The 20,997-nt window shown below is 34.5% G+C and overlaps 1 protein-coding gene across 30 annotated transcripts in view; it reads right to left on the bottom strand.

Annotated features, from left to right (window-relative positions):
• Positions 1–20,997, bottom strand: part of nrxn3a (neurexin 3a) — a 332,397-nt gene that overhangs the window by 182,400 nt on the left and 129,000 nt on the right. For 11 of the 30 annotated variants that reach the window (XR_003403449.3, XR_003403450.3, XM_053237577.1 and 8 more), the window contains 8 exons: positions 20,690–20,716; positions 13,025–13,144; positions 11,113–11,494; positions 9,520–9,710; positions 8,758–8,931; positions 5,660–5,674; positions 4,150–4,176; positions 1,544–1,663 (listed from right to left, as the gene is read on the bottom strand). Coding sequence is in view for 27 of the 30 variants with exons in the window: in XM_053237577.1 (XP_053093552.1) it covers positions 1,544–1,663; positions 4,150–4,176; positions 5,660–5,674; positions 8,758–8,931; positions 9,520–9,710; positions 11,113–11,494; positions 13,025–13,144; positions 20,690–20,716 (1,056 nt within the window). In the remaining 3 variants the exon portion in view is untranslated. The remainder of the gene's footprint in view (positions 1–1,543; positions 1,664–4,149; positions 4,177–5,659; positions 5,675–8,757; positions 8,932–9,519; positions 9,711–11,112; positions 11,495–13,024; positions 13,145–20,689; positions 20,717–20,997) is intronic. The other 19 variants (XM_026926100.3, XM_026926109.3, XM_053237579.1 and 16 more) reach the window with 5 other exon arrangements.

Genomic DNA, 20,997 nt, shown 5'->3' with positions numbered 1-20,997 from the left:
TGTTAGACGTTCAGATGTACAGAAGGAAAATACTTTCCTTGTTTGGTCAGGAAAAAGTCCTTACACATAAACTACTATCATCAGATAAATATCATAAGCGTGTACCATCACGTTCCGTTCTTAAAGCCTCTTGTGGCCAATTGTACTGATGAGTTTCATCTCATTGCTCTTCTACTGAGGCATGATAGCACTTCAGTGATAGCGTAATTAATCCAAACCTTTCAGAACACGAGCTCACACATTGTGACACTGAACCAGGTGTTAATTTTAAAGAATCAACAAAGACATCCACAAATCCTTCATTTCAGTCATTTCCTGAGGTCAAATTATGAGTAAAGAATTCTGATTGTGTATGTTTAATGGGTTATAACCATATAGCCTTCATAATACATTCACAACCACTGAATAAATCAACTGTAATGCCATGCTGGAAAGGTTTTATGAGGAAAAGAGAAAACAGAAAACAAACCTCAGTTATCATTATGAGTTGAACTATAAAGATTCTAGAAAGTGTACATCGTTCTTCATAACAGAGTTGTCAATGGTAATTTACCCACAATGCCGTTCACTACCTGCTGATAGTGGTGCAGAGGGATTTAGACCTTCTTCTCTACATAAAGAGAGTGATGTCTTTTCCACATCCTTATCTGTTCACTCTGCTCAAACAGATCAGCTTCAGCTTTCAACTTTCCCACTAGTGCCACCATCAATGGCATCGCACTCATTATCTCACAAATCAAAGACTCCATAGCTGCACTGCATTCTGGGACTTTGACTCCAGCATTTGCACCAACATCTCCACTACGTTTACTCTGGCTTTCTCATTAATATGACGTTCCTGGAAAATGCTAAGTGAGAAAAGCAGCTCTTGTTGTTTTGTTTTAGGTGCTAACAGTAAAACCTGACTGTTCTTCATTATGTTTGAGATTAAATGAATTTTTTTCTTCTATTAAACACCATTGTAACTGCGCTAGCAATAATGTTAACAATGTCCCCCGGGGACTTCAGCATGGCTAACTTCTCACGGGAATAAAGAAAATATAGCACCAACCAACAACCAACAAATTAACACCAGAATCGCTAAACACATCATAGCTATTTCACTAATAACATATTCAACGTGTTTCCTTTAAGATAAGATCAATCATTTAGGACTTATTATTTTGTAATCGCTATTTGAGATCCTAATCGTAATCGCCATGGTTACTAAAGCTAGCAAGTTTCTAATATGGCGCCTGGCGAAAAAAACCTGTCACATACACTGTATTTTATAATCCATTATACAAAGTAAGAACTAAAAGTTATTTTTAATCTTATTTTTAATCACCACATATATACTGATGTATGTATAGTGTACGATTGCGATAAAGTAATTCGATATATATGTATAAAAAAGAAAAGCAAGCACTTACCTTTAGCTCACTTTAAGGGATTCTTCTGGATGTGTGCAGTGTGTGTTGTGTGTCGTGTGAATAATTAATAAGCCAATAAAATGGGATGTACTGTAGAATACATGTGTGTTTAAGAAAGAAAAGTGACTTACGGTCGTTGCAGTGCATGCCCGTGAAGGAGGTCATGGAGCAGTCGCAGGTGTAGTTCTCCCACTGCTGGATGCAGACGCCCATGTTGGCGCAGGAGTCCTCCTGGCACGTGGTGCTAGGACCTACGGCGGCAGAGCACAGGGCTGTAACAGCGGGGCAGAGCGGCCGGCGGCGAGCCGTTAGGTGCCATGCAGGTATGCACTTCAAGTTGGCATGCAGTCAAGGTTAGTAGTAAAAAATTCTCAAAGGTTACAACAAAAAAAATACAAACAAATCAAACTGAGCCTTGGCATTCTCTCCGAGTAGGTTTTAGTAACAAGGTAGACAAAACACAGCGCTGCAGACATTCCCGAACGTGGCTTCAGACGGGGCGGGTGGGGTCGGGTGAAGGGGGGGTGAAGGGGGTGGGGGGGGAGTTTGGGGGGGTTCACACACAGGCAGAACTCGCCAGGAGTCACCACGTACAGACGGAGTTAATAATAAATCAACAGTTAATAGCAAATTAGTGTGTGTGGTGATTCGGTGTCTATGGAGCAACTAGGAATGTGTTTTACTCATTAGAGTAAAAATGATAAATGACATTCTGTCAAAAAATAACTGTGGAAAGATTGTGATTAAAGGTGCAATTGGTACGTTTTGTTGTCAAAAAATTCTCGATAATTCTAACACAAAACAAATGCAGTAATCCAAGTGAATGAGTCTCAGTATTTCAAAGGCTTTGATGCATTGTGGATCTTTTTTTGTTGTGCATTTGTTTGACTTTTTCTGGCCCAGAAAAAAATGCTTATATTATTATAATCCCCCAAAATGCTCCAAACAAAGAACTTCCACAGATTGTCATGAATTACTAAGAATCTGACACATTTTCTTCACGTGACTGATTCTCAGTATTTCAGTAGCTCCTATGTATTGTGGATCTTTTTTTTTTTCATTCATTTGCATATTTCTGGCCCAGAAAGATGTTTATATTATTATAATTTACAAAAAATGCTCCAAACAAAGAAATTCCACAGATTACTATGAATTACTAAATTACTAATTGAGAGTTTTGACACATATTTTCTTTATTGTACTAAAGTTAAAAGACATTTTTATCAAAAAACAACCATGTAAACATTAATAACTGCAAGAGAAGTGTGATTAAAGGTGCAGTTAGTAGTTTTAGTTGTCAAAAAAATTATCAATAATTCTAAAACAAGTGCAATAAAACACCTGACTCAGTATTTCACTGTCTCATACACATCGTGTATCTTTCTTTTTTGGCACTTTTTTGCATTTGCTTTCAGTTTTATATAATATTTTATATTATATATATTATAAAAAATAACAAAGAAACAGACTATCTTGAATTACTACAAATCACAGTATTTCCATCACATATTTAAAAGTCCATTGTTCTTAAAGAAGGTTGTGACAATTGTATTTTAATTATTTTGACAACAAAAATCTACATACTGCACCTTTAAGTGCTCTTAGCACGACACTTGTGTTAAACAGGGTTAATCACACACAAACAAGTAGAAAACAAAAATACCAAAAGTGCAGTTCTTGTGTAATGCGTAGTGCAATTGAAGATGTTATGTTGAAACATAAAATGATTCACCCCTAATTTAATCGTTTTTATTTGATTTGATTTTGTTTTAGATACTATGTTGTGCTTTTATGATTGAAAATCTGCCCTCAAAAACAAAACAAAACAAAACATGAACGGTGTGACATACATTTTATCTGTCTGCAATGTTGAGACTAAATAAATAAATAAATATACTAATTAATAATACTAGTTAATAATAATTAATAACATTAATAATTAATCGTAATTATAAGAACATTATAAATATTATTGAAATTATTATAATTAATTGAAAATGTGTTTTGAAAATTTTAAGAATAAAAATAATAGAAATTAAATTTACTTTAAAAAATAAAAGTATAATATAAATAGTGCAATTAAATTATAAAAAATTATATAAAATAAAATTAAAAAAAATTAACCTTTAAAAAAATAAGTTAGATATATTATCTGAAGTCGCAGCACCATTTCAGTCCACACAGTTCAGGTCTTTGCTCTGGTTAGTTAATTTGTTTAATTTGCCTTTTTCTTTTTTTTTTTTTTTCATCTGAACCCCTTTTTTTAAATTCACAAACAAATTAATTTAGCCTGTCAGTCTACTAATGTAAGGTGGGCTTTGATTTTTTAATGGAGGTGGAATTATTGGGATTTCAGGCTAAACATGATTTGGTGTTGTTTTTTTTTTTTTTTTTTGAAGCTGAGCAGAAACCCGCGACTCTGATGTGAACATCATTAGCATAAACGGAGACCAGGACGAGATCCAGGAAACAAACATCCGGCGGCGTAATTACACACAAACGTCTGATGTTTTATTTATACAACCTCACAGCTGCAGTCGTTCTTTGTATGTCTCTCTTTTCTTTTTTCTAAAGAAGTGAACCATTTTATACCAAGACATTGTTACAGTGAAGCGAGACAGCTTTATGTCTAGGTGTTGAAAAAAATAATAAATAAATAAATATATATAAATTGACACGATACATCACACAGAGCAGCTTTTGAGCCAAAGCTCAGAATGGAGAGGGAACCGTCTACCTTGCAGGTCTGCTTTGGTGAAACCAACTTTGTTAGCGAAAGAAAAAACAGAAACAAAAAGCGAGAAAAAACAGTCAAACAGGTTAGTAGGTGGTCAATGACTTTCGTTAATAAAGCGAGCGCTTTACTAACAGCATGCTCTACCATTCTTAGGAAGGGGTTTGCATTAAAGATCTACGCTAACGATGGGTTAGGGATGATGAGTTGGTACTAAATGGTTGAAAGGAGACCGTATCACGTTTCACGTGTCAGAGTGACAGGACGAGACGCAACACGGTGTCCCAAATGTCTACTGATGTTAAATAACACAAAACGATAGCATAGAGGAAAAAGTGGCTACGCCTTTAAGGCAAGACACTACAGGCTGACGTGTTGCTTAAGATTTTTGGATAAATTCCGTCTAACATTTTTCTCTCAAACTGTAGTAATAAAAAAAAAAATCAAAACTCAACAGAATTATCTTAAACATAGAAAGTTTCAAGAAGGCTTTAAGCTCCGCCCACTTCATAATCCCATTGTTATGATATACATAAACCTAATAAACCACGCTAAATACAGTGGACTGTACCACACTGTATTTTTAACATTTTTAAAAATCTTTTTTCCATATTCAGAACTAAAAATGTCTAGAATAACATTTTTTGTAACAGTATGTAGTATTTTGTTAATTAAATAAAGCAATAAAGAAATTAATTTCTAACTATTTTTTTACTCATATTTAAATAAATGCAAAAAAAGTTATGATATATGTGTTCATTTCGATTACAAACTTTACACATCACACTAACTAATGTGGAAACACTTTGAAGCACATTATATTTTTAAAAAAAAATTGAAATCTATTTTTCTATATTAACAACTAAAAATCTTTATATCTCTAAATTTCTAAATTAGACAATATGTTTTTTGTTTGTTTGTTTGTGTTGTGTTGTTTTGTTTTTAAGTAAGGATATTAGCAATCAACCGGCAAAAATTCATTGCCATATCTAGGGTAAAAAAAACAATGTTTTAAAAAATACATTAAAACTATTAAAATGACCCTATTCACCTGTAGTGTCTGTCCTTAAATAAAAATCTGATAGCTGCAACAACTGCAACAGAAGCAGTATGAATATTTTAATAAATGAAATGACCATTTCTCAAACAAATATAATTTTTAGATGAGCTGTTAGGATGACAGAGAAGGGACATTCCTGTACACAGTCAACAGTTTATCCATTAAAGAATGATCTTCCTTCCTTTTTCCTGTTTTTATTTTTCGTTCTTTCCCATTTCCACTACGTCCACCTCTTCCTTCCTTCCTTCCTTCCTAAGCGCTGGTGCATCATTGCCATCTAGTGAATGGAAAGCCCCATTACAACATGGCGCACATTCACCGATTCAAAAAGAAGAAAAAAAAAAATCAGCCACGTTCAACCATAAACCATTCTCAGATTCATTCTCTTAAAGTCCTCTCAGGTGCACATTCAGGCTCGATCATGCTCGCCACTTTAGAGAAAAGCCTACTCACGTTCGCTTTTCGATGCTGTGCAGGAGAGATAAACGTAAACACACACACACACATACACACACACGCACGCACGCACGCACACACACGCACACAGAAGGCGCTTGTCACGTATGAAATGCAACAGAGCAGAGGTGGTAGAGTGTGTGTAGAGCGGATAAAGCTGCCAGCGGTGCGTTTTTAATGGAAATGAAAATGATTTAACGCACAACCCTTACATCATTACAGTGAAAATACAAGAAAATAATACAAAATAAAGGATATTTCATGTCAGCTTGCAATTTATGCATTTATATGTATGTACTTTTTTAAAAATAAATATCTTCCTTCAATAAAACCTCCAGTTGACTGCTGAAATAATTGTAATAAAAATATGATAAAATCACAAAAATAAAATTTCTTCCAATAAACTATCTAGTCAGTTCCATACTCATACCTCTCCGTTTATTTATTTGTGCTTTTTTTGTTTGCTTTAACCCCTTAAAATCCCAGATTAATATTCATTCATCATCAGAAAACATATTTACATATTACAGTAATTAATTTATATTATTCAGTAAATAAAGCGAGATTAATAAATAAGGAATGAAAGCTCTGGGAATTTAAGCGGTCAAATCATTAATAGTTCGTCCAGTTACAACAAAACACAAAACAATTCAGAAGGACAGTGTTTTATTTTTTTTTTCTGAAAAAAGTGAAGAGGTGAAAAATGTGACATGATGAACATGTGATGGATATTTTTTTTGTCAAACACAAATCAAATCATTTCCAAATAAAAGCAATGAAATGGTAAATGAGACGTTCAAATAAAAAGAGAGAGTGAAAGCATTTACAGAAAAGAAAATGATTTACATAATTTTTTAAGCAGGTCATATGCAGTGAATGATATGTGGATAAAAATGTTTGGCATTTCGTGAATGAGGCTGAAATAATCCGTCTCAAATCGATGGCTAAGTTTATCTTTTGATCGAAATTGTAGATATTATTTTTAGATGAAATAATAAAACCTTTAGATTTGCACCAATTTACAGCTACACACACTAAGTAGTCATTTTATTAGTTACTATATAGATATTTGTACACTTAATAAACTGCCAGTTCAATTCGCTGTATAATACAGCTGAGTGCAAAAGTTTGTTAATGAGCTGTTACTATGATAACTGATAATGCATTACAACAAATACATTAATTAATTTATAAACCTGTGAACTGCACTACAGTCAGAGCTGAGAAAATGAATCAACAACTTCTGACCAATCAGAATCCAGAATTCACCAGCGATGTGGTATAATAGAGAATACCACATTGTAGCACATTCATAAAGGGAGATGCAAACTTTTGAACGGATATTTTTAATTTCTTTACTCGAAACTGGACCAAAATTTGAATTAATTAAAATTAAAATTTGAACTAATTTGATTAGTTAATAATCTACAGATATATACTGAGTGGATATAGATGATCTACTAACCATAAACTAACCATCATCTACCAGAAACTGTTGATATATTTCGTGGATGGCAGTCTACAGGACTAAATTCTGTGGTATGTTAACTAATTAATATTATCTGAAAGGCCATGAAAGAAATTATCACACACTATGCAGTTTAGAATGATTAGAAATCAAAAACCAACCTCCTGTTTCTGAATCTTTCCACTTAGCACTTTTCTGTGTCCCAGATACAAAAAAGCATAAAACTTTTACTAAACTAGAACTAAAAAAATATCGTCACAGCACCCTTTACATGTAAACATCTTCAGGAGTTAAAAATAGAAAATGCTGGTGTTTTTGCGCATGTTATTCTATAATATATTATATATATATATATTTTTTTAATTCAAAGCAATCAAGATTATCACTTTGTATGAGGCCCATATTCATAAATCATTAAAACCATCCTCGTAACAACTTGATGTTAATTTATCAAGCACATTATTAGAGATATGTGAGGCATTATTCAAGTTTATGAAATATTCACAAAAAAAAAATCAGTATCCACTTACGATGAATTATAAGCTCAGTTATGATGATTTATAAACACAGGCTTCATAGAAAGTGAATAATATTTTCACAGCACCCTATACATGTAAACACCTTGGATCTAAAAATGGAAAATGATGATTGTTTTGTAAATTTAATTGTTCACCTCGTGTAATATTCTGTTCTAAAATGAAAAGCAGTTAAGCACATATGAGCTCAATCATGCCCCAAAATACTCTAAAGCGTGAGACGTTCTCGTAAGGTCTGTGTACGTCGCTTCTGCGTTCATTTGTCTTTTATTTCGGAATGAAAATGGAGAAAACTAGGAAACTGCTCTCTATTTTATTTTTGTTTTTCTTGGCACACACTAAAATAGGATTTTTTAAAAAATAAAATTTCATAAAATTATTTTTAAGTATTGACTCTTTTTAATTGTTTCTACTTTATTCACCACACCAAGTCTAGATATCAATTATTCATGAATCCAAATATGAAAAAAAAAAAAACCACCAGTGTGGTACACTTCAGTGTGAACAGAGTCGACCTGGAAGTTTTTTTCATAAAAGATGAAAAAAATGGGATGCACCTGGGCAGAAGCAAATTTTTGGGTGATTAAAATGTTTTTAAATTGCAGCACCTGGAAAACCATTTTGCTATTTTTAAAAAGCATGGAGTGATGCATATTAGCAGCACATCAGGGAGTAACACCAGTGCTAGCGGCTACACAGTCATTCAAGATCTTCTAGGAATTTTATCCCAAAATTGAATGTGAAATGATGAAAAACAAGCGAAGGAGAAATACGAGCCAAAAACATGTCGTTTACAATTTTTTTTTCATTTCGAAACAAAAAACAAAACATACACAGACCTTGTCATAATACAATCATAGATTAGTAAGGATTATTTCATTAGGGTGAAAAACCGGGGCTTGGCTGACTGTAAGACCAATGTGGCCTATAAAAGTGCAGTATTTATGCGAGCCACTGGGTCTAACAGGTGAGAGAGGTGATGAGCAGGGTCAGTAGGATGGACTGATGGCTCAGTGAAATGCTAATGGAGCTACTGTTAGCATTCATGAGGAAGAATGGGCTGCTTGAGCTCGAGTTGTAAGAGGGAGTACCTTCGCATCCACGCTCAATCTGCCCGCTGCGGAACAGAGCGTCGTTTATCAGGTCCGGCAGACGGCCGTTCAGGTCCACCGATGCCAGGCAACCTTTAAAGCCCTCCCTCGAGGCTACCAGTTTGGGCAGGCTGTTGTACATGTTGGGCCCCAAACCAGCAATGAAAAGATCACCTGAGAAAAAAGTAAACAGATTCGTCGATACAACTCACGACATCGCTTGTCTTGTCCAAAAGTCCATTGTTTGGGACACCAAAACTAATACACTATGTTATTACTCTTTAAAGATAGTTAGCTTTTGAAGTGTTTAAGTAACACCACTGGCCATATTCAGAGTTGGGTTATGCACTCACTAAAGCTGAGTAGCAAGGAAATTTCCTCGTATTCAGAATCGGGTTATGCGCGCACTAAAGCTGATTTTCTAGTCTCCCTATTCAGATTATACAGATCACCTGTATGCAGATTTGTCTTGAGTATAAGAGGCTGGGACAATAGAGACTAGACCACCGATTTTAAACACAAGCACTTGCCTTTAAGCCAGAAAAAAAATTCAGGGATAGAAAATGCAGGTCACGTTTTTTGCTCTGCTGTCAAATATAATACAATATGAAATAAAAGATTTAAAAAAAAATGTAAAATATATTCAAATACTGTAAATTCAGTGTCATATGAAGAAAAACAGTTTTTAATGATTTATGATTTTAAAGTTATGTTTTAAATGAGTAAAATTTTGCATTAATTTATTGGGTTCAGCTCATGTACCTTTTAGGTCCAGGTTCTTGGCACCATTAACCACTTGACTGACAACTTTGGCATCGACTTTGAGGGTATGCAGATTGCTGTTGTCTCTGGTGATGACCACATGGTGCCACTGGTTGTCATGCAGAGCTCGGTCACTGTTGCCTTTAATGAGGTTCGGGCCGTTACCGAGGTCAAACACGTAATGGATGTAACTGAGAGGGAAAAGAGAGAACAACTATATGCCATCTGTATCAACAGCTTAAGCTTTAAACAAAATATACTATGAAAAGCATAGGACTGCAAAACAACTATAGATGACATGTTTAACCAACAAAAAATGGTTCAAGGCTTTGGCAATTAATAATAATAATAATAATAATAATAATAATAATAATTTACACAGCATTTTTAACATAAAAAACTCAAGAACTATGAAGAGTAAAACAAGTAAGGTTTTAACACAACGCTATAAAGCATTCTTAATGTTCTCAGGAACACTATTCCAGCGTTTAGGGGTTACTAACCAACGTTGGTACTTATTTTTATGTAGTATACAATATGTTTGTGAATTATATGTCAAAGGGGCTGGATATTAGGGAAGAATGATAGCTGGCCTAAATCAGGATCTTGCAGGATACCATACTGCACATTTTTGGGCTCTTAAGAATCTGGATTTATTTCTAACAAATTGCAGCCCAGCAATCTTTTCGTCTGATTGTTTGGGGTAACCTTTTAAGGTACTCTTTACAATCCTACAACAGAGGGTTCACATTTCAGAAAAAAGGTACAAATGAAACTTCTTTAGAAAGCCAGAAGCATTAACCATGTTTCCCACTGACAATGTAGAAAGTTTTAGAACCCTATAACAGAGGGTTTCCCTTTCGGAGAAGGTTCCAAATATATTGAAAGCTACAACCACAAATCATCCAAGGTATCCACTGACAAACCACTTTTTTCAAGAGTGCTGCTCTTCAAATTTAAGTTGTACAGATTAAATGTAGCACCCTAAAGCGTTCTTCAGTTTATCCCTCTGGGAAAATATAATTTCTATTTTTGGAAAGGTTCTAAGTAGAACCTCTTTAGAAAAATCAACCTGCTATCCATCTAAATAATGGTTCCATGGTTCCTGCTGAAAAAGTTCCCACTGACAAAACCATTAAGGAAACATCCACTGACAAACCTTTTTTCTGAAAGTGTAGTTCTTACATTTTATGTTGTACAGATTAAATGTAGCACCCCCCTCAGTTTATCCCTCTGGGGTAGCATAACATTTTACGTAAGTTTCCCTTTCAAAGCTTGCAAGTATCAAGTATGTGCACTTAAAAATAAAAATCAACCCATCAACCATTTGAGTTATTGATCAGCATCATCATACTGATCAGCAAAATCAAACGTTTGCTACATTCCATCTGCGTGATTTTTGGTGATAACTATCGATTCTTATTGCCCCAAAAAATGTGGACACTATTTTTTGTGGTCTGGCACCAAATCCCGTGGCTATAAATCAAAGTAACAGTTGAGTAATGCTATCCTAGCCTTGGTCATAAACCCTCATTAATACAAATATCTTTTGCATGTCACTGTAGTCCATCCAATCTTCAGTTTGCGTCTTACCCTTTCACCAGCTCCACAGCGATAAAGTCGCTCCCGTCGCCGCTGTTGAACAGGATGATGCCGTCCGCTGAAGTGGTCTTAAACTGGAAGAACAGGTGCATGGAGGTGTAGGCCTGCAGCGTGGCCAGGCTCAGGTAGCTGCTCTTGGCTTTGAAGGTCACTGGGTCGGCAATGATGGAGCGCATGCCGAAGCGTGCGTTCAGCTCACAGTAGTCGATGTCGCCGTTCTTGCACAGGTCGATGTAGAGCAGGCCGTTGAACCTGAGGCTCTGCAAATGGCCGATGAAACTGGACGGGATGTGCGAGACAAAGCGGCGCTCGGTCATCACACCCGTCTCGATGTTGTGGAACTCCAGGCGAGTATGGTCGCCCACCATCTGACCTGCAACCCAAGCAGGTTGGGACAAGAGGGGAAGAAAGAAAAAAAGGCAGCTATACTCTTCCTTCCACTGACTTCACACTGCAGCTCAAGTATTTTTTTAAGGTTGCACACTCTATGGCTGCATTCCAATACTGTTTTCCAAATCGCCCTCATTGACTTCGCTTTGGGAAATTCCCCATTATCTTCGCAATACTCATCATAATAGCAGCGCCAGGGCATTTTGCTGAAAGTCGAAGTGATAAAGGCAACATGACTAAACTTACCCAGAAGGACTGCAATCTGATGCCTTTTCAAAATATAGATGACTCATTCTTAGTTATATTTATAACAGTGGATGGTTATAAATGTATATAGGACCAATACAAATGTACATAGGACCATAGGCCTAGACTAAGATCATAGTCCATTTACACTTGACACTTTCAAACATTATTGTGCTAAGTTTTTAGGGAACCAGCTAATCATAACACTAGCTAGTTAGCTAGAAATTAATCACCCAGTGTTCCCGGGACATGCTCATTCCCGGGCCCGCCACAACCCTAACAAGAAAAAAAGCTTACTGCAGATAAATGAATAAATGAATAAATGAATGAATAAATGAATAAATGAATGCAAAGACATGTTAGAATGCAGTCAGGTACATACATTATGGTTTTATTTATTAGGAATACAGATTCCTGGACCTTTGAGAGGACTGTCAGTGAACACATAGAGAAAAGAAAACAAAAACCCCTTTAAGTGTTCTTTTGTTTTTACCCATGGGGAAAGGTACTGTCTAAAACCCTACTACAAATGGTTCCTTTTAAACACTGTCTATACTGTTTGGCTTTTTAAACTTAGAATTGATTTTTATTTTGGTGTTAGTGCAAGATGATAGAAAAGAGAGAGTGCTTCCAGGAGTGTTTTATACTGAATAAAACGTATCTCTTTTTCTTCCGACAGGATATGATGGAATGTTTTTGGAAGGGACTAAAATCCTGGAGATACTCTGTTAATAATGACATTATCCCACCTCGCTATGTAGACCTAAAAACCTGAAAAATGCGGCGAAGTATTGCGAGTATGCTTTACTTTTTATTCTCTAAATGAATTGTACAATGAACTGTACCATGAGTGATGGCCGTGTTAAAGCCGTCACACCTCTGAGTCATGAAGGGAAGTCGATAAAGACACGTCAAAAACAGTATTGGAACACAGGACACAAATTATTGTCTAAACCCTTGAGGTAGTTTAGGTATTTTACTCTTGAAAAGAACCCACCATGCACAGGAGTTCTTACTAACCCTGAAGAGAAAAACCCTGATCTGAGAGCGTGGCTTGTTCCATCAATATTCAGCGCATTTTATCTTAATTGGGTTCAGAAGCCACAGAATTTTCTTAATACTTTCCCACTTCCTCGCTGACCCAATCCAGCACCATTTTGTGAATTCTGTTATTACTGCTATCAATCTTAACAAGAAAGCAACCTGAGGTGCTATGCTTTATAGTTGAGGAAATCTCGTCTTTCAGATTCAAAACCAAGGGAAGTACCTTCAGCTACGTCATCGTCAACTGTGAGCTTGTAGGTTTTACCGCGCCGGATCACCCGCACCGTATGCCACTCATTGTCATTGAGTTTTTGTCCAGCATACAGTGTCTCTGGTCCCTTGCCTGAGAATGACGGTCATGAAAAGTTAATGCCATTCTTAATCAAGCACTCTCAATCAAACCTTTGCTTTCTATCCCTTTGGAAAAAAAGCTGTAATTTATTCTTAATCTACACAACTCTGCCAGATAGATATAAAAAGCATTACTGTTAATTCTACTATATCTGTGATATTTGTGGTTTAAACATGAGAAAATGATGGAATAATTCTAATAGAAAGCAGAAGTTTGATTCAGAATGTATTCTTGTTGCAAAAAAAGAGAAAAGAAACATTTGACTGAACAGTATGTAGTATTTCTAAACAAAGAAACAAGTTGCAGGAACGGGAAAATCTACCTCAACAAAGTAAATAGCTTTTACTCATTAAGAGGTTTGATATACCACCCACTCCTATTTATTTTCCTTTTATAGTACAAGATAAATTAATTGAAGCTTCTAATGAGAATGTTCATGAATTATTCTTAATTCCGTATCACAAAATGTACTCTTACTCTATACTCTATTCTACATGCATGAGCTTAATGACGCTTGTTATTGACTCAAGTTTATGGGATGTCTATATGTGCATTGGGATTATACATGAAGGTGTGTTCCATTTTCGAGCCATTTAATTGTAAATTCAACCTAATGTATCCAAACGGAACAGTCTAGAAGCTGTCCGAAAATTGGTAGTTATACAGCTCCTGGTGATCTAACTGTACTCCAACACACCCAAAATTCAGGAGGTGCAATAAGTGGCTTCATAGATAGGCACGGTTTTGGAGTAGCATTTGCACACTCTCAAGATAAATCCCACCAAAGTACCTGATTATGGCCAAATCTGAAGGCAGTATTACACGTATCTTTCTCAGTGTAGGTAATTTTATTATTTTATGACAGCTTCGACAAACAAGGCGGAACAAACTGGTGCTCCACATGAGAATTAGTTCAAAAATATATAAATGTAAGATTCTTGTTGTCCATTCCAAGTGTCTATGAATGAATGTCACTCAGCTGGCATTGCATCTGACCTCCACTCTTAATCTAACAATTGGTGAGCAAACAAGATGGCTGAACATCACCATTTTGGGCTGAGCCTGACCGCAGTAAACAGTAGTCTAGTTTTTAATGAAGTATCCTGAGATTAAACGGTGTCCCAAATGTGACCCATGTCAAGGTTACTTTTTAGTTACGTACCTGTTCACTCAGACAGGATGTGTCATCAGAATACACTTCACTGAATATTTCTACAACATTTCTTCAATATATATAAACCATGATCAAAGAGAAGAGCAGTAGTTTAGTGGGTTAGATAGATATTCCCTTGACTGAAGCACGTGAGTTCAAGTCCTAGAGCTGCAGACATATATCGCCTTTGCATTGCCATAGAGAAATGTTAAGCCCTTGAGCAAGACCTTCATACAATTTTAAACCCTTCAAGGGGTTGGCCAAGAGACTAACACTAAGGCTACTTTCAGCCAGCATTTCCTTATGTGAGAGGGATGAATATATGAAGACAGAAAAACTTCTATGTAGCAACAAAATGGGTAACTAAATAATTATTTCTATGCTGTGAACCTGGCGATGGTGCAGCTACCCAATTCAGTCCAAAAAGATAAGATAGCTGACAGTGAGGCTAATTACTAACCTTGCATTATAGCCAAAAACTAATGCACATGCATCAGTTACAATTTTGAGCACTTGGTTAAACAGTGCACAATGCAACTGATCAATCTCAAGCCCCGCCCACACTTGATAACTCTTGTTATCTTATTCAAGCTTTTGAAACTCTTCTGGAAGCCATTATCACAAGACATACCAGATCAGGCTAGGGGCTCAGGCAGATACTGAACATCATTAAACGATAATAAGAAGGTTTATCAAGATTATGCCTCAGTATCTTAAACCGATCAAACGATTTCTTAAAATGATGACCAAAATCATTGGTTGGAAGACCTGTGTAAAAGTGTTCATTCACATGTAACTTACGAACAAGACATGTGCACATTCACACACTATTTTGTGTATTTTGAACAGTCTTTCAACAACATCTTGTAGCTTGCATCTAATAGGTACAGTAGTTTCGGTTTGACTCTTCCAGAAGTCTGTTTGAGAGCCGTTCTAAATAGCCAAATCTATTAAGAACTAATAGCACATGCAAAAACCTTATTTAGATATTGCTGTGTGATGTAATTCACACAATTACACTTTTTGTAAATCACCAAGACATTCACTTTTTGTGCACACAATTTATTCCCATGATGCGTTATTTGAGATTTTAGTAAATTAGCTCCATCAGCTGATAGCTGAAAAAGACATTAGTTTTAGCTGAACAAGCAAAATATTGGCTTTATGTTAGCACCATTAGCCCATTTCTCTTTGAGTAGTACAGCAAAGGTGAGTTAGCTAGCTAGCTTTCTGCATGCTAGCTATGTTTCTACTGTGAAGGTTTGCAACTTTTTCTTGCTCATACATTATAGTTTAAATCCAGGTTTATGACCTAAAAGTTGCAGATTAAAGGTCTTTAAGTCGTAATTACAAGTAGGAGCTTCATAACAAATTTGATCTGAGTTATTAAAAATTAAAGACAGTTTTTAACAAACGTAAAGTTTATAAATGTTCCTACAACACTGCAGAAACATTTAGCTGTAGAGAGTGTTGTAGAAAGTTCAACAAGCTTCATAATATGTCCAAGGGAAATATTAGCGTGCTGAAAACCTGACCAACTTGATTTGAGAAAGCAACTGTTGCTAAGCAGTTAGCAGAAGGCCAAGAAAAAAAAGTCACAACTTGAGGTCAATCAGTTCTTTGTTTCAGCAAAATTCAAAGCTTTTTTTTTTTTAAGTTCCATGATGTTCTTTTTAAGTTTCATTTGTTCATTTAAGTTCACAGTGCTGTTATAATGACTGACTCGGCAGGAGTGATGGTCACTGCGAGCTCTTATTAAATCAGAAATGATTGATGGTGTGAAAAGTAACCCATGGTGACAAATTAGATCCCAGCAAAAAGCAGATGTATGTTCTGGAAGCATAATCATACTTGTCACTTAGATCTCTGAAATAGCCCACATGCGCCAGACAGCTTATATAAACTTCTGGTTCTGTTTTTAAGACCCTTAATGGTGTAGCAGTTGGTAGTCATGTCATACCAATATGATATATATATATATATATATATATATATATATATATATATATGTACTACTGCTTTACTCTTTTATTTTTTATTTTACTAATTTTATTTAAGTCTGTTTAAATCTGTGTGTGTGTGTTATTTCTATTAGTTAATGCACTCTTTCATTTTTAAAACTCTTTACATTTGTTTCCTATTTTCTTTCTTTTTTCTAACCTATATTTGTAAATAATACATTTTTATTTTTATGAACTTCCTTTTGTAATGAAAATCCTTTTTTTCTATTGCTACTACGTTATAATTAGTGCACTACTCTATTATCTTTTAAGTAGTTGAATTAACATTGTTCTTTTATTAACATGTTCTTTTATTTCATTTTGTTGCCTTTTAATTAATGCATCTTTTATTATTTTAATTAATGCATCATTTAATTTAACATGCTTAATATTGTATTTTATATATCATTTCTGTTACCGTTAAGTCAATGAACTTTACTTTATTTCTTTTCAGTAGTTTAAAGAACTTGCTTTGAAATTTGATCTTCATTTAATTTTTATTAATGATCCTTTATTTATTTTTATTTGATATTTTATTTCAAATTTTTAAAATAATTTTCATAAACATTTCTGTTTTTAGTTAGAACCTCTATTATATATATATATATATATGTATATAACTTTCTGTGTTTTTTGCAATAATTTTTGAACATAAATGCTCTACTATTTTTTAATTCATTTTTAGAAACTTAATCTTTAATACTGCATTTTAGTCAAAGCACTGTTTTATGGACATTCTTTTAGCATTATTTTCTACTTATCTTTCCCTGTGAAGGAATCTGAAGCTCTTCTTGGTATGAACGATGCCACAAAATAAATAACTGAATAAATTATCTCTACAGAGAAGTCGAACATAACTTAAGATGCCCGTGTTTGAGGGGATTAGTTGTACATCCTGCAGTGAGAGTGTGTAAGCGTGGAGGACAGCTGGGTGTGGAGACGGGAAGGACTAATTAGTGTAATTAAAAGCAAGTTTATCACGGCTCCATCGATATGAAAGGTGGAAATTATGAGGTGATGGAGCTGAAGGACACGAGACTAATCTAGTGTGGCGATGGCTCCAGATATCTCGCTCGTCTCGCTACGTGATTGATGTCGACACTCTATGAGTTCCAAATTATGGACATCACACGTGGCTCGCTCAGGCACTCCAATTACACTGATACGAATTTCCATAAGTCATACAAGCTTCTTTACAGATTAGTACAAACTGCTGCACATGTTCTCTCTTACATCCTTTAAATAAATTCATCCTGATTAAATACTAAACTAAGACATAAGTGTATTTTAATGTAATTTCATAGTCTAGAATAAGACATAGAAGAACTAGCAACAATTTCCACAAAGCCTGGATTCATAGATCATTATAACTCTACTTATTATTCTTGGTAATAATTCTTGTAAGCATTTTAATAAATGAATATAAAAATCTCTAATAATGCCTCATTAAGCTTTAGTAATTTACTTGATAACTTACAATCATGTTGTAACATTATCACTGTTCGTTATGTTAATAAACTGTTAATAAATATTACCATTGCTTTATAATTATGCACAAGTCATTATTAGCTATAATGGCATTATAATAAATAGTGATATTTACAACATGATTATAAGTTATCAATGAATTGTTTATGTAGGGAATAAAACACTAAAAGATGATGTGTCATGCTGTTATAGGAAAATAATCCACGATTATATCCATGAGTTACTCTTACCACCCAAAGTGATCCCGGTGTGTTTTATTCCTCCCACACCACAGCAACTTGCAATTTTCATATTACTGAATGACACATCAGACTTTTTATCCATTTATAGCTACTAAAAGTCCCTGACTAAAAGTCCCTGACTAAAAGTCCCTGACTAAAAGTCCTTGTGTAAGTACGTACATCTGACTACATCTGACTCCTTCCATAAATGTTAAATACATGTTTCCTTACAGAAAACTTCACCATATCAATGATTACATGTTTTTAACACGTTCATGTGGAGCGTCCGCTGGAGAAGTCCCTGTGAATGAGCCGTTACTATAGAAACGAACAAGCGCATTAATACAAACCAGATCTACCGTCAGAGCTGCTGTTATAGAAAACTAATCAATACCTTCTGACTAATCACAATCCAGAATTCAACAGCGCTGCATGATATAAAGAACTTTAGAGCTATAAAAAGCTTTATAAGACATTATTAGTGTTTATAAAATGCTTACAATTAGTCATTAATAAATTACAAAGAATAATAAGCACAGTTATAATGAGTTATGAATACACAAAGTATGAAACTATTTACATTCCCAACTGAAAAAAATCAATTCATGGATTTCTAAATTCAAGTTCACAGAAACTTGCTCTATGCAAATAAAACTCTTTTTTATTATTATTTATTATTTTTTTAAAAAATTCAGTGAGGGTATCCAAAACCTGTTCATGAGTAAAAGCTGCGGATTTAGGTAGTTATAATGACTTATAAAGGACACGTGAATGAATCCACACATACAGTACAGTACAGATAGTGGGCTTTATGCACCCGGGGTCTGCTACTGAAATAAATTCTGAACCAAAATAAAAAATTGAAAAGGAAGAAGATTAATTTACTGCTAAAAAGTGATCTGTTTGAATCTAAATAAAAATTGGCCTAGCTGAAAATGTGTGCTAACTCGCTTTATCGGTGTTCAAGTTCCAGTAACAAAGCCAAATATAATGTTATTATGTAATATAACATTAGCTTAAGAGCTAAACCTAAAATAAAAGTCTGTGTGTCCCATAAAATAAAGAAACCTCTAATTACAAGAGGAATTAAAAGACAAGTGGTGACTTCATAATCTTACTTTAAACATATATCCATTTTATGCCTTAACACAGATATTAGAATTAGATATTATATACTTTAGAAGTATTTCAGCATGCAGAAGAATATACATATATACATATGCTAAATTAATTTGCATGCACTTATTAAAAATGTCTTCCTTAGCAATTATTTAAGTATCATAATATACTGAATTATCGGTACAACAAGAAAATACTTTGTATACAACATTCATTATTAAGATTAATGAGTAACACTTGTTTACTTGGCAGTGTTCGTAAGGGCTATATAACACCTATGTAAGCCTTTCATGACAACTGACAACAAGAAAACAACAAACACATTTAGAAAGGCTTATTCCATTTCTTCAGTTTTGATATCAAGTTGAGGTAACACCTGGGTCAAGTTGACATAAGATTTTGTTATGACTGTCTGTTTTTGGACCTACATTAGAATGTCATATACGTTAGAGAATCATATAATCATAATAACTTGTTGGTAAATTATAGCTTAAACCTGCTTTATAACACTGTGATATAGGTGGCATAGTGAGGGTTATAACAATAATTACGCTGTAATAAAACAGTTGTTTCTCTGAACCTTAAAGAAAGCAGGTTTCTTATTTCTGGTTATAAGGTTTTAATGTCATGACATGCCATGTAATGCCCAGTTGTATAATGGTTATAACATGACATTAAAACCTGCTTTATTACACTGTGACATAGTGAAGTTTATAAGAACAATTACACTGCAATAACAGTTGTTTCTCTGACTTTTAAATAAAGTGAGTTGCTTATTTCTGCTTATAAGGTTTTAACGTCATGATATATTATGTCAATCACAATGGTTATAGCTACTTTACAGCTTGGTGGTAAATTATAGCTCGACCTGCTAAAAAACCTGCTTTGTAACCCTGTGGTGACATAGTGAAGGTTATAACAACATGCTTTAATAACAGTTGCTTTATCTGAACCTTTAATAAAATGAGTTTCTTATTTCTGCTTAGAATATTTTTTATGAAGTTTAAATATGTAATTGCAGTGTGATGAAACGCTGACCTTTAATTAGTCATGTCATGGTTTATATAATGGTTATAGCTTGTTTATAGCTTGGGGATAAATTATAGCTCGACATTAAAACCTGCTTTATAACACAGTGACATAGTGAAGGTTATAATACAGTTGCTTCTCTAAACCTTAAATAAAGTAAGTTTGTTGTCAGTTGTCATAAGAAAAGAAAAGTGTTATAACACAACCTTATGTCAGTTTATGCTTATATCAGCTTGACATCAAAGTTGAAAAAGGCAGTCTTTATGAAACAAGCCTTCATAAACATTTACGTAGCTGTATGTCTGTTATCACAAAGGGCTTATGCAGGTGCCATATAGCCCTATGAACACCTCCCTTTGAATAAAGTGTTACTGATTAATAATTAATTATTAAGTCACCACCAGTTACTGTGCATTAATATCAGAGAGTTTGGATTCATCATCCGACCGCTAAAGAAAAGGAAAGCAAGAGACGCAGTACATACAACAGTCATTAGAAACAAAATGAAACTTGAGTGTTAACTTACTGGAGTTACAGTTAATCCTGATACAGTCTAGATGGGGAAGAATAAATGACAGATGAAATTGCATCCTTCAAGGTTACAGCTGCAGACATCCAAAAACAAGAATTCCACCCTTCCGGGGACGTCCACATGCAGAGTGGCGGCCATTTTACACACGCAGTTTTACCCTCGTTAGTTATGCGTATGGAATTGTTTGTGCTTGATGTAGTATGTGTATGCTTTATACATTTCATCAGATCAGGCATACATATATATATATATATATATATATATATATATATATATATATATATATATATATATATATATAA

The sequence above is a fragment of the Pangasianodon hypophthalmus genome, chromosome 10 (assembly GCF_027358585.1).
Source record: "Pangasianodon hypophthalmus isolate fPanHyp1 chromosome 10, fPanHyp1.pri, whole genome shotgun sequence".
Taxonomy (NCBI): domain Eukaryota; kingdom Metazoa; phylum Chordata; class Actinopteri; order Siluriformes; family Pangasiidae; genus Pangasianodon; species Pangasianodon hypophthalmus.
This window is presented reverse-complemented; position numbering and strand designations above follow the sequence as displayed.